Source organism: Artemia franciscana, chromosome 5, assembly GCF_032884065.1.
Source record: "Artemia franciscana chromosome 5, ASM3288406v1, whole genome shotgun sequence".
NCBI lineage: Eukaryota > Metazoa > Arthropoda > Branchiopoda > Anostraca > Artemiidae > Artemia > Artemia franciscana.
The window spans coordinates 46,064,142-46,079,786 of NC_088867.1; the positions used below are offsets into that span (position 1 = coordinate 46,064,142).

The following is a 15,645-nucleotide window of genomic DNA, read 5'->3' on the forward strand; positions in this document are numbered from 1 at the left end:
ACGTCGTGTTTGTCCGCATATGACGTCTGAATTATTTCACACTAATACAAAAGAAGAAAAAAAACTAAAAAAGGTAAAAACTACAAAAAAAACTAAAAAGAAAAAAAACTAAAAAAGCTAAAAAACTAAAAAAAAACTAATAAATGGTAAAAAACTAAAAACTAAAAAAAACTGAAAAAACTAAAAAAAGGCAAAAACTAAAAAAAAAAACTAAAAACTAATAAAAAAACTAAAAAAGCTAAAAAACTAAAAAAACTAAAAAAAGGTAAAAAACAAAAAAAACTAAAAACTAAAAAAGAAAAAACTAAAAAAAAGGAAAAAACTGAAAAATAAGAGAAAAAGAAAACTAAAAAAATATTAATAAATATAAAAAATATAAATATAAATATAATATAAATTAGCAATCAACAAAGCACCGAGACACAAATGACGACCGGGACACAGGGAGTATAAATGACGACCAGGACATAAGTAAAAAAAAAAAACTAAAAAAACTAAAAAAATGGTAAAAACTACAAAAAAACTAAAAACTAATAAAAAAAACTAAAAAATCTAAAAATCTAAATAAACTAAAAAAGAAAAAAAGAAAAAAGGAAAAAAATAAAGGAGAAAAACAAAACTAAAAAACGAATGTATATACAGACCGGGACACCGGGATACAAATGACGACCGGGACACAGGGAATATAAATGACGACCGGGACACAGGGACACAACTACAATGGGGACGCCGGGGGGCACAGGGGGATATAAATGACGACCGGGACACCGGGACACAAGGAATATAAATGACGCCCGGGACACTCAAAGAGAAATCACAGACTGGAACACCGGGACACAAATGACGACCGGGACACAGGGAATATAAATGACGACCGGGACACAGGGACACAACTGCAAAGGGGACGCCGGGGTGCACAGGGGGATATATAAATGACGATGGCGACTCAGGGAATGGTCGATTAGCAATCACCATCAACAAAGCTCAAGGGCAATCATTAGAATCATGAGGTATAGATCTGAATACGGATTGTTTTCCCATGGACCATTATATGTTGCATGTTCAAGAGTCGGTAAACCTGAAAATCTATTTATATGCACAGACAATGGGACAGCAAAGAATGTTGTATATTCGCAAGTTTTACGTAGTTAAAAACATATATATATATATATATATATATATATATATATATATATATATATATATATATATATATATATATATATATATATATATATATATCTATATTCACAGGTGGGACATAGGGACACAACTGCAATGGCGCGCTAATATGGCGCGTAACGACTTACGCGCGCGGGGGGGCTTGGGGGGGGGGTTGCGAAGCGCCCCCACCAACTAGGTGTTGGGGTGGCGCGAAGCGCCACCCCAACAGCTAGTTATATTATAAAAATCTAAGTCCCATGAAAACATTTAATAAATTTTAAGTTAAAAAAAAAAATAAAAAAAAATTCACTACAAACATTATTTTTCTAATATAAAAAATCACGACTAACGGATAGTTTTTATCTTCTTCATTCATATTTTGAAAATATCACAAATTTATTTCTTTTACTATAATTATATTTAATGTCATTTTAAGACATGTAAAAAAAGGATGAAAAAGTTCGAAGTAAAAAAAGTAAATGAAAAAATTTAAATGTTCACAATCAAAAATTGACGGGATACTTTAAACCCGACTAGATAGAAAAAACAATTTTTTCCAACTTTGGGCAAAGAGCAACAGTAAAGCTTATAACAAAAAGGACTATTCCATTTTTGGTGGGCACTACCTACTCTTCAATACCCCTTTCTTTACCCTAAATTTTTTTCTTACTTAAAAAAAAAATCTGTTTCTTATTGTAATTAAACGACCCTTTTGTTTCAAGAGTCGTTTGTTTTTAAATTCGGACAGGCTGTTAAACTTTAGTGCAAAGTTCCTGGCATAACTTGAAAATGGTCACAAATTAAATTAAAAGGTTATACCATCTTCAGAGACATAGTTATTAGACCTTTCAACTATGCTGAATCATATGGTTCCATGAGATTTAAACCTATACAATTCAGTGTTCTGATGTGCTGAACTTGGATGATGTAATGTATATCAAGATTCATTGAGTTTTGACGGGGAATTTCTCCCTATTTCAAAAATTAGGCAAATTTTCTCTGGCTCGTAGCTTTTGACAGGTAGTATTGAATTTAATGACATTATTATACATGGAATCCACATAGAATAATACTTTCAATGGTCCCAGAGTCAAATTTAATATGAAATTCAAGAAATATTAATCTACTGTTAAAATAAAAAAAAAAGTTGATTAATATAACCTATTTACGCTAAAAATTACATTTTTTCTACTGAAAAGTACATAAATTTTAATATTTTCAATAATTTGTCGGAACTCAAACAGCAATTCACAATTTCAACAAAAAGATTGAATTTGTTTTTCTTGTTTAAAGTCCATCCAAACATTTTGTTGGAAATCAATTTTTTCTTACAGTGTAGCCCCCAACTAATAATATATTTCGCCTGTAGTTGATGTTTTGGTTTTCTTAGATGAAACATGTTTTTGCGGTCTAAACTGCAGACAGTTTAGAACAATCGCCTCCCATATTCTCTTCAATATTTCAAAGAAAGCATATCAGTAAAGTGTAGAAACTTGAGTAACCTGCTCAGATTTTACTTCTCGAAATTTTAGCTCAATTAAGTTACTCATCTACTTTATTTAAAATATTAAAGGGTATTTTTCGGGAAGGGGCTGTTTATGCTAAAGAAAAGAGAAATCAATAAAATTCTAGACTAGAGCTTCTTCCCGATCTTAGAAGTTATTATTGAATCGAAACTGGGCCTATCGGATCAGTAGATCAAGGTGTCGAGGGATTTGTGTCAAAATCATTGAATTCTGTTTCTCCTTTGTCTCTTAATAAGAAAATAGGAAGAAGGAATAAGAGGGAGTGTCTTCCATGTAATTTTTGCCTTAGTTTGATTTCATCTTCTTTTCAGGTTTGTTTTCCAAATGAAAAGAAAACCATCCTTTCCTGACGTACCTTATTTTTTTTTTTATAAAAATGTTGGCTGTTAGCCTGAGAGGCCTGACAAATTGAACTTATCACATTTATCTGAGATATATTTGATGTTTGCAAATAAGTGATTATTTATCTGGTATTTGTCGTTTATTTTAAAGGTTAGGTAAGGAGATTAAATCTCTAGAACTAGAAGCAAGAATATAAACCTAGAAAGATACACAACACTGGTATAGGAAGCTTAATGAAAGTAACTGAGAATCCAACAACAGGCCTAGAAAAATGAGCAACGGTAGTAAGGAAAGTCCAATGAAAGAACTAGAAATCTAAAAAAACAAGATAGAAATCTAATAAAGATCTTAAAATCCAGCATGTTTTTCTGTCAACGAATTGAAAATTCAACAATATGTGAGAACATCCAACTAGTTTATTGTTCAACAAGTCGAAAATTCAATTTGGGTATGGGAATCTAACATTTTTGTTTCTCAACAAATTGGATATTTCAGTAATGATGAGAAATTCCCAATATGGTCTTTAATATTCAATTTCAGCTATTCCAGCTGTTGAAAATCCAACTTTGTTGTTGATAAACATAAAAAAAACAGCTAAAGGGAGGACAGAGATTAATTTACACTTCCTCAAAACCCAGACCATCTTCTATATTTACCTGAATGCTAACAGAAAGATCAAAAACGCTGACATAAAAACATGCTTTTTGAGGCATTAGGTACTTGTCCACCCTCCAGATATGGAACGAACCACTGATACTCCTCCATATCTGCTGATGCAAAATATTGCCTCATTGAACAGAAATTCATCAAACACAATGTGAATCAACTTGGTTGAATTAAGCTTTAAACTTATCGTATATGGTAAACTTTTATTTTCTGTGTTTTTCCCAGTGGTGTTCTTTTCAAACCAATGGTCCGAGGAGAGGAGAGGGATCAGGAGACGAATCATTCGAAAAAAATTAAAAGTTCTGATGTCCCTTTTAAGAGCCCAAACAGAATAGAGTACAACCAGCGCCTTCTCCTATGCTCGTTTTTTTCCAAATTCAGCAGTCCCCCAAGTAAATGAGTCGAATGTCCCCTCTCCAATCCCTCACTCTTTACGAAAAATTGTTTTAGTGTTTCAAAAAGTCTTCTTATTCTAATAAAACGTTCGTTGGGATTTAGGAGTCTTTCTTAAAGAATTGGAATAGATAGTCCAACTTTAGCTTAAAGAGTGAGGTACTAAAGAGGAGGCAATCCCCCACTCATATGCAGAATAATTTCTTTTCGTTTTAAGCTTTAACATTGCTCTTACTTTCAATGGAAAAAAAATACAAACACTCCACCAAAAAAACACATTCCACCATGAAAAGTTCCCGTTACATGGGATCTCCCCTTACCAAGAAAAACTCCCCCTTGAAAATTTCCCGTGGACAATTCTTCCTGGAAAATTCTACGTGGCCTACTTTCACTTGAAAAGAGACTTGTTTCTTACTCAATTTCTGATCTGTTTCAAATCATGCTGGAAGTCACTGGCAGATACAGGGAGAGGTTGGATCCCGTCTCTCCCCCCAAATTTCTTTCTGGCACCTTCTTTCCCTGTTTTTTCTTTTTCCCTCTTTTTTAGAATAATTTTGTCAATTTGGTCAATTATTAGCACCTTTGTCACCCTGCCCCCCCCCTAGATTTTTCTTATTGGCACCCTTGTCACATTGGCCACCACCCAAGATTTTGCTCTAGATCCACCCCTGCTGGAAATCCCTCTCCGTGAAAAATGTTTCTCCCACGGAAACTCCCCCATGAAGGATAAATCCCACGAAGAGTCACCCCTCCCCATCAGAAAAATTACCCAGGACAATTCCTCCGGTACAGCTTTACATGTAAAATCGAGTCGCTAAAGAGAAAATAAATCATATTAAAAGAATTTCAAATTGGAATTCTGGCTAATTCCCTTCTGTAAAATTTTCCCTGGAAAATTCACCCATCAAAACATCCCCCTCTCTGTTTGAATGAGCCTTCTTCCAATTCTCTAGACCTATTGATCCAATACAATTATCCATGTGAAAAAAAAGAAAAAAAAACACGTTTCTGGGATCTTTCTTCTAGCAAAAAATATAAAATTCTACCTTTTTGTAGATGGCAGCTTGAAACCTCTACTATGGAGTTTTCTGAAATGCTGAATCTGGCGGTGTGAATTTTACTGAGATTTCTTGACTTTTGGGGGTGTTCCTCCCTTTTTCAAAAATCAGGCAAATTTTCTCGGACTCGTAGCTTTTGGATGGGGTACATGAAGGAGTAACACCGATGGGCAATTTAAAGAATTTTATATTTTTGGAGTCAGTATAAATACCCGATTCTTTTGATGCTTCTATTGTTATCAAAATTATGTCTTTTAGAGTATCGGTTATTATTGAGCTGGGTCGCTCCTTACTTACAGCTCGTTAACACGAACTGTTTGATAATTTTACATATTTGGAATCACCATAAAGTAATTTTTTATATGTATTTTGGTCAAAACATTTTTCTAGAGTTTTGGCTACTATTAACCTGTGTCACTGCTTACTTACAGTTCATAACCACAAACTGTTTAAAATTAATGCACTGGTAACGCACTTCGATATGACTTTGTAAACTTGGGTTTAACCATGACTAATCTAAACTTTATAATAACTTTCATTTTTGAAATTGTCTTAACAATCATTTTTAGCTTTCAATATATCATTGTCAATATTTTGTTTGATTTCTATTTGACGTAGTAGTTTAAAATCTTTAAATGGAAGGAAAAACAAAATAATCTCTATTTGGATAGAAATTCCCGTTGAGATAAGTTCATCTATTTTGGTCATCCAAAAATTTATATAAAGTAAACACAAGAAAAACTATTAGGCAGTAGTCCAAAACTCAAAGATGAAGCTCTTAATTTTTTGCCTGCTGGTTGGGTTAGTGGCTGCCGAGCAAATAACTTTAAATATACCAGGGTTTGGAGATGTATTAGGCTTTACACAGAAAAGTTATATTGAAGACAATCTTATTTATTCATTTCTTCGTTTGAAATATGCCGAAATGCCAAATCCTCAAACAAGATTCCTGGTAAGTTCTTCGAATTTCGGGTCTTTTGTTCTTTTATGCAAGGTGTTCTTACAAATGAATTTATAATAGATACACAAAATAATTGATTTGTAATTTTGATTCTTTAAAATGTTTGTCAAAACATAGCTCTTAACAATATATCAAGGTGATTGTTAGCTTTCCTTAAAAAAAAGGGAAAAAAGTACTTGTTTTCTAACCCTTCAACAACTTCTATGTTTTTCCTTGAAAATTGTCAAATTAGTAAGTCACAATAATCATGTAAACACCAGTTCTGTACAAAAATGTTCAATTTTCAGGAATTTCATAAGAAATCGAGCTGAAATCCTTTTAGATTGCAAGAATTAAAGCAATTTGGTAATTTTACAAATATGGTATTTATTGTCGTTGAAAACTTGAAAATATGATTGGAAAGATGCACCATTTGAGACCCTTTGCGACCAACCCCATACCCACCAAAAATTTCCTATGACTTCAATCCTTATACCTGGTGTGTAACTGTGTTATACCATGTAATCACTACTTTATTGGATAGGGAGCTCCTCCTTTAGATAGGGTTATATCTATTCTGTTTAACTTTTAACGCTGCTTATTATTTTCATTCCAGAAAATTTTGTAATAATTTCTTTTGTTAATTATATTATATTAATTGGAAAAGAAAAACTTTTCTTCCGAAAATTCAGTTTTTCAAAGAAAAGTAAGGATTCATACAAAAATTTATGACGATGAAAAATAAATTGCTGTCATAAGTCAATCATTTGAAGGACCAGAAATTACTACTAATGAGTAAATTAATCCCCAAAACGAACATAAGCTAATATAAATAATTATATCACATTTACACACATCAAACAATATTTTTATTATGTTTGTTAACAAATGAATAAATATGTTCAGTTGATCCAATAACTAATATACAGGTTGCTTAATATGACTCTTTACTGTTGCATGAAATACGATATCTGCATAGACAGCTTCTTTTTCCCCGTCTTTTCTCTTTAGATAGTGGGGTGCTGGAATTATATTAAAAAACAAACTATATAAATTGTAAAGAACTCTATTTTTGTGTATTGATTACCATCTTAAAAGAAACGTTGATAGCGTCGCATCTTTTAGAAAAATATAAGGAAAAAAGAAAAGAACGAGCAAGGAAAAAAGAAAAGAAACCTATTAAAAGACGATCATGTCCCATAATAACAAACACAATAGCCCATAACTCCCAAAAATAGAGTCAGATCAAAAAAAGAAATAAATTTTAACTGAAACTAGAGAAATACACGAACATTTTAAAACGAAGTTTTATTTTCTGTTAGGTTGACACATGAAACCAAGAAAGGAAAGGATATAATAAATGAAAAATAAAATAAAATAGGTGAGAAAACGAGAATTCTGTCAGCTACTGGCAAAATATGAAGATGAAGAACAATCAAATATTTCGACAAGGACGTCCGCTAAGTCGTCCTCAGTGCTCGTAAAAAAACAAAACAAACAGACAAAATATGATCGTTCGAAGTTAACCTAACAGATTTTGATTGTTATCCCATTCCGGATAACACTCTTTTGATAACCCGTATGCACCTAACGTGTTTTCATTTAGTTTAACACTCCTCTTAACATTCACTGAAAGGTTTACCTGAATGTTCTTTGTCTTTTTGGACTCTGAAGGTCAAACATGACCATCTTTCTCAATAACAAACACTGTATGTGAGCAATGGACGAATTACACAACTTGCAGCCCATGCCCTAAGGGTCGGGGGGATTGAGATCCTAAGAGTGATGTTTACTGTACATCTCAGCTATGTTGAACAAAATGACTATCTCAAAATTTAGATTGGATGTGTTTGGAGAATTGATGGGTGTGGGAGGGGGATAAATTCTGATGCCTTTTTGTAATTTTTTACTCCCTCCCCCCTGAGCGTGACATCCAAAAGAGCGCTTACATCCCTTGCCCTAAAGGCAGTTGGGGGGGGGGGGTATGACACTTGGAAAGATATTATTTCTGAACCTTTCAACTACGTTAAACAAAATGGCTATCTCTAATTTTCATTGGATGTGTTTGAGGAATTGATAGGTGGGCGGGGTTGCCACCTAATCACTTTTGACTGTTAAAAAGAACACTACAGCTTTCAATTCCAAATCCAATGAACCTATTTCGAAGTTTCTACGGCAACCCCTTCTATACGAAGTGTCCTGGTCTAAAAACAATAAATGAACAATACATTGTGCAAATCGTTCTTTACTTATTGCGCTGCCTATGATCTTTGGACTGTTTTTGAACAAATGGCTATCCCAAAATCTCTCCCGGATAGATTCAGGAAAAAAAGGACGTGAGTAGCGGGTGGGGGTGGTGGTGGTTTTTTCCCGATCACTCTGACTCTTAAAAAAATGCACTAGAACTTCTCATTTCAAACCCAATGAGCCCCTTCCGAGGTCAGTACAACCACCCTTTCCATAAACACCTTAAATCTCTTTTAACTCGTAAAAATGGCACTGAAACCTCAATATTCAATCAATTGAGCTCCTTCCAAAGTTCTTACAGCAACTCCTTCTACGCTTTGGTGAAAATAAAATAAAAATAAGTAATGAAATAAATAAATAAATAACGTGTGGGCACATTGTGCCCACGTCAATTTTTACTCAGGCAGCGCTTTTGCGCAGCCTGTGATTATAAATCATCCAAAATAGGTATGAAACCTTTTAATTGACAGTGAAACAAATATAAATTTTTAACTGGATATTTCGGACACATATACAGAATCCATCATCAGCAGTAAAACTCAGTTATCTACCCCAAAAATGTAAATAAATATAAATGTATAACATATCTATATATATAAAAATAAGTTGTCTGTGGATCTGTGGATGGATCAGGTGACGTCATGTTTGTTCGCATATGACGTCTGAATTATTTCACACTAATACAAAAGAAGAAAAAAACTAAAAAAGGTAAAAACTACAAAAAAAACTAAAAAGAAAAAAAAACTAAAAAAGCTAAAAAACTAAAAAAAACTAAAAAAAGGTAAAAATCTAATAACTAAAAAAAAACTGAAAAAAATAAAAAAAGGCAAAAACTACAAAAAAAATAAAAACTAATAAAAAAACTAAAAAAGCTAAAAAACTAAAAAAAACTAAAAAAAACTAAAAAAAGGTAAAAAACTAAAAAAAACTAAAAACTCAAAAAGAAAAAAACTAAAAAAAAGGAAAAAACTGAAAAATAAAAGAGAAAAAGAAAACTAAAAAAATATGAATAAATATATATAAAAATAAGTTGTTTGTGGGTTATGTCTGTCTGTCTGTCTGTCGAGTGACGTCGTGTTTGTCCGCATATGACGTCTGAATTATTTCACACTAATACAAAAGAAGAAAAAAAACTAAAAAAGGTAAAAACTACAAAAAAAACTAAAAAGAAAAAAAACTAAAAAAGCTAAAAAACTAAAAAAAAACTAAAAAAAGGTAAAAAACTAAAAAGTAAAAAAAACTGAAAAAACTAAAAAAAGGCAAAAACTAAAAAAAAACTAAAAACTAATAAAAAAAACTAAAAAAGCTAAAAAACTAAAAAAACTAAAAAAACTAAAAAAAGGTAAAAAACAAAAAAAAAACTAAAAACTAAAAAAGAAAAAACTAAAAAAAAGGAAAAAACTGAAAAATAAGAGAAAAAGAAAACTAAAAAAATATTAATAAATATAAAAAATATAAATATAAATATAATATAAATTAGCAATCAACAAAGCACCGAGACACAAATGACGACCGGGACACAGGGAGTATAAATGACGACCAGGACATAAGTAAAAAAAAAAACTAAAAAAACTAAAAAAATGGTAAAAACTACAAAAACTAAAAACTAATAAAAAAACTAAAAAATCTAAAAATCTAAATAAACTAAAAAAGAAAAAAACGAAAAAAGGAAAAAAATAAAGGAGAAAAACAAAACTAAAAAACGAATGTATATACAGACCGGGACACCGGGATACAAATGACGACCGGGACACAGGGAATATAAATGACGACCGGGACACAGGGACACAACTACAATGGGGACGCCGGGGGGCACAGGGGGATATAAATGACGACCGGGACACCGGGACACAAGGAATATAAATGACGCCCGGGACACTCAAAGAGAAATCACAGACTGGAACACCGGGACACAAATGACGACCGGGACACAGGGAATATAAATGACGACCGGGACACAGGGACATAACTACAAAGGGGACGCCGGGGTGCACAGGGGGATATATAAATGACGATGGCGACTCAGGGAATGGTCGATTAGCAATCACCATCAACAAAGCTCAAGGGCAATCATTAGAATCATGAGGTATAGATCTGAATACGGATTGTTTTCCCATGGACCATTATATGTTGCATGTTCAAGAGTCGGTAAACCTGACAATCTATTTATATGCATTGTACCCACATCGATTTTTACTCAGGCAGCGCTTTTGCGCAGTCTGTGATTACAAATAAATAAATTTCATTCCATTTGATATTGCCCATCTAAAGCTACGAGCCTGTGAAAATTTGCCGGATTTTCGAAAAAGGTGGGAAATATCCCCAAAAATTCAAGCAATCTTAACGAAAATCAACACCATCAGATCATAAAGTAAGCAAATTTTTTCTACTGAAAGTAAGGAGCAACACTAAAACTTAAAACGAACAGAAATTATTACCCATATGAATGGGGTTGCCTCCTCATCAACACTTCGGTCTTTACGTGAAAGTTTTTAGTACATTTGAAAAAAGCTTCTAATTGTTCCTATTAAACAACCCTTGTGTTTCAGAGTCATTCTTTAAGAACGACTTCAAGATTCTTTAAGAGTCGTTCTTAAAGGATTGGGACAAAATTAAAACTGTAGCGTAAAGAGCGATGTGCTGAGGAGGAGGCAACCCCCTTCATATACGTAACAATTTCTGTTCGTTTTAAGTTTTAGTGTTTCTCCTTACTCCGAGTTGAAAAACATGTTTGTTTTTTTAATTGAATTTCTGATTGTTTTTTAAATAATCCCAGCAAATCTGGTTTCCTCCACGGAGAAATACCCTCCTCCTGGGTATATCCTGTAGACAATACAATTCCTGTGAAAATTTCTTGTGACAATCACCCTTAACAACTCCACGCGTGAAATCGATAAGGAAAAGAGAAAGCAAGAAATAAAAAAAAATAAATTGTATAGGAATTCTGGAAAACTCCCCCAGTGTATAATTTTCTCAGAAAATTTCACCCTCTTGAAACTTCCCTCCCCGTGGAAAGTTCCCCCGTGAAAAAAGAACAGCAGAAAATTAGCCTTCCCATCCTAAAATGTATGCTTGCTTCCCTGTAATTAAATGAAAAAAAAACAAGTTTTTTCAACTGAAAGTAAGGAGCGACATTAAAACTTAAAAGGAACAGAAATTACTTCGTATATGAAAGGGGCTGCTTCCTCATCAACGCCCCGCTCTTTACGCTAAAGTTTGACTCTTTCTCTCAACTCTTCTTTTTAAAACAGTAAAAACTTTAGCGTAAAGAGCGGGGCGTTGATGAGGAAGCAGCCCCTTTCATATACGAAGTAATTTCTGTTCATTTTAAGTTTTAATGTCGCTCCTTACTTTCAGTTGAAAAAACTTGTTTTTTTTTATTACTTTCTGAACGTTTTTGAATCAATGCATGTTTTGATTTTGGCTCTCCGCAGAGAAATAATTAAAACGAAATTTGCATATTTTTTTTTTTTTGGCTAAATGGCTTTCTCATAATTTTGATCGAATGATTTTGAGAAAAAAGAGCGGGGGAGGAAGCCTAGTTACCCTCCAATTTTTTGGTTAATTAAAAAGGCAACTAGAACTTTTAATTTCTTACGAATCTTTTTATTAGTAAAAGATATACGTAACTTATAAATTAGCTTACGTAAAGAATTTTTTATTCTCATGTTTTTATTACAGATATGAGAGTGTTCGCCCCCTCGTCAGTACCTCTCTCTTTACACTAAATCTTAAATTTTGTCCCAATTCATTAAGAATGACCCCTGAATCACAAAAGCCGTAGAATAAACAGTTGACATTACTAAAAATACTTTAGCGTAAAGAGCGAGGTATTAGGAGGAGGCGAGCCCCTCATATGGGTAATAATTTCTGTTCGTTTTAAGTTTTAATATTGCTCCTTACTTCCAGCTGAAAAAAATTTCATATTTATTTTTTCATTGTTTTTTTTTTAATAATGCTAGTAAATCCTGCGCTCCCTTCATGGAAATTTTCTTCCCCCATGAGAAATTCCTCGATGGAAATTTCCCCCAGTATATCCCCCTCTTCTCAATCCCTCCCCCAACCAAAAAATCCTCCTGAAAACGCCTGTACACTTCCCAATAACCATTACTAAATGTAAGCACTGGTCAAAGTTTGTAACTTGTAGCCCCTCCCATGGGGACTGTGGAGGAATAAGTCGTCTCCAAAGACATGGTTATAAGGTTTTTCGACTACGTTGAATAAAATGGCTATCTCAGAATTTTGATCCGTTGACTTTGGGAAAATAATTAGTGTGGGAGGGGGCCTAGGTGCCCTCCAATTTTTTTTGTGATTTAAAAAGGGCACTAGAACTTTTCATTTCCGTTAGAATGAGCCCTCTCGCAACATTTTAGGACAACTGGGTCGATACGATCACCCCTGGAAAAAAACAAACAAAAAACAAACAAATAAACACGCATCCGTGATCTGCCTTCTGGCAAAAAATACAAAATTCCACATTTTTGTAGATAGGAGCTTGAAACTTCTACAGTAGGGTTCTCTGATATGCTGAATCTGATGGTGTAATTTTCGTTAAGATTCTATAACTTTTAGGGGGTGTTTTCCCTATTTTCTAAAATAACGCAAATTTTCTCAGGCTCGTAACTTTTGATGCGTAAGACTGAACTTGATGAAACTTATATATTTAAAATTAGCATTAAAATGCGATTTTTTTTATGTAGCTATTGGTATCAAAATTCCATTTTTTAGAGTTTTGGTTTCTATTGAGCCGGGTTGCTCCTTACTACAGTTCGTTACCACGAACTGTTTGGCAAATACTATGCGTAAACAATGGGCAATTTTATAACTTAAAGACCAATCCCTTGAGGCTGTGGGGGGAGTGATGTTATATTCAAAGGCATAGTTATAGGGCCTTTCAACTATGATGAACAAAATGGCTGCCTCAAAATTTTTATTGGGCACTTTTGGGGGGAAAGGGGTGGGAGAGGGAGTCTAGTTGCCTTCGAATATTTTTTATAACTTTAAGACAGGACCGAGATTTTTATTTTCGTTTGAAGGAGTCACCTTACGATATTCTAGGACCACTGGGTTGATATGATCACCCTTGGGGAAACAACAACAACAAATAAACTCGCATCCCTGATTTTTCTTCTGGCAATTTACCAGCTTGAAGCTTGAAGATTGAAGCTTGAAACCTCAACAAGAGTGTTCTTTGATACGCCTATTCTGATGGTGTGATTTTCATTAAGATTCTTTGATTTTCAGGGGTGTTTTCTCCTTTTTTTTGGAAAATAAGGCAAATTTTCTTAGGCTCGTAGCCTTTGAGGGGTAAGACTAAATTTAATGAAACTTATATATTTACAATGAGCATAAAAATCAAATTCTTTTGATATATCTATTGGTGTCAAAATTCCGTTTTTTTTTTCATAATTTCGGCTACAGTTGAACCGGGTCCCTCCTTACTTACAGTTCGTTACCACGAACAGTTGGAAATCGTTCAAGCTCTTATCCACAAAATGTGAAATTTCAGTTTGTTTGATTTTTTTGCCAGAAGAAAGATCACGGATGCGTGTTTATTTATTTGTTTATTTCTCTAGAGGTGGTCGTATCTAATCAGTGGTCCTAGAAGATCGGGATGGGGTTTATTTGCCCGGGCGGATTTTCTAGGGCATATAGGGAACAGGGGATTTTCTGAGTTGATTTGAAAAACAGACAGAAGTTAAATAAAAATAAACAAGTTTTCAACTGAAAGTAAGGAGCAACATCGAAACTTGAAATGAACAAAGGTAGCTCCATATATCAAGGTGGATGCCCCTTCCTCAACCTTTACGCTAAAATTTCGCTTTTTTTGAAAAATTTCTTTAAGAAAGACTACTCGAACAAAAGGACATGCTGCAGCAATGCACTGCAGGGCCGACGCAGGGACCTTAGTAGTTAAGAAGCGTCGTTAATCTGATACAATACAATACAATACTCGAACAAAAGGGATGTTGAATTTGAATGGGAAGCGTTTCAAATAACTTTAACTCTCTAGTCTAAAGAGTGAGGGTTGAGGCAGTCCCCCTCATATACAGAATAGTCTCTATTGATTTTAAGTTTTAATGTTGCTGCTTACTCTCAGTTGAAAAAAATAGCTTTTTTTATCCTTAATCCCTATCAGAGACAGCACTAGCATTATCTGTAGTAAAGAGCAACAAACGTATAGTTTTTTTTATTTTTTTCTGAGAGCCACTTCATGCGGGATTTCGAAAAGGGTTCATTCGATTAAAAATTTCTGCCCGTTTTAAGTCTGACTTGATTAATCATTTTAACATTTACTTGTTTTAGGATCTATTCATTTGTCTAAATCAGTAGCTGTTGTGCTTATGTTTAATGTGATTGCTCGCTTTTTTGGGTTTCATTTATTCATAGATGATCGCTTTAAGTTCGATTTATTACAGGGCTTTAAGTCTAATTGTCTTAGGTATTCATGCGGCTCTTTACTTTTTTTTGAAAGCCTCATTTTTTGGAATTATTTTAATCTATTTATATTAATAATACAGGTACATCTCTTGCATTTAGACAAAAAATTGAAAACAAAGAAAACACAAGCTATTCTTGTGAGCATTTTTATCCTCCGAGGAAAATTAAAATCCATACATAAGATTAGGTCATAGTAATCAGGTTAGCTATTGACTGCTACCCTGTGAGTGCAATGGACACTTCAGGATTATATTAAGTAACTAATAAGAAGGATTACCACCCCTTCAAGCCCCTATCTTTATGAAAATTTATATTTTGCATAAGAAAGCCTTAGTGATAAATATCATATTTTAGGTATTAATCATTCTCTTTGCAAAATATATATTTATTTATACTAGATATATGAAAAATTAAGGACATCTATGTTTTCGAAATAACACAGATGCAATATCTCAGGAACAAAATAGGGGATTAAGTTTAAACATTCAGGGAAAGTTGATGCGAATAAAAAACTAAATCAAAAGATACTATGTGCATCCGGATTGTCAAAGAGTTTCTTTGCGATATCCCAGGAAAAACTAAGGCTACTACATTGGAACTTCCAGAGTATATTTTTGGGTATGTTAAAATAAATCATAAGATATTATTTGAGTCCATTTTTTGTCAAGAGGGCATATCTGCGATGTCTCAGGAATGGGTAAGACTATGAAATTAGAACTATCAGTGCCTGTTGAGTGGGAGAAATTAAAAGACGTTATAAATATCCCAAGTTGTCAAAAAAAGGTCTGTGATATCTTAGGGAAAGGTTAAGGGAATAAAGTTGAAACTTTTGCGACCTGCTACTTGTTTGGTTACTACTCACTGTTCC

At 33.4% G+C, this 15,645-nt stretch overlaps 1 protein-coding gene across 1 annotated transcript in view; it reads left to right on the plus strand.

The window, feature by feature from the left end:
• Window positions 1-5,884: 5,884 nt before the first annotated feature.
• The window catches only part of LOC136027490 (carboxylesterase 4A-like), a 42,784-nt gene continuing 33,023 nt past the window's right edge, over window positions 5,885-15,645 (plus strand). The window contains exon 1 of the mRNA XM_065704801.1: window positions 5,885-6,101. Within this exon, the coding sequence (XP_065560873.1) occupies window positions 5,919-6,101 (183 nt within the window). The 5' untranslated portion in view covers window positions 5,885-5,918. The remainder of the gene's footprint in view (window positions 6,102-15,645) is intronic.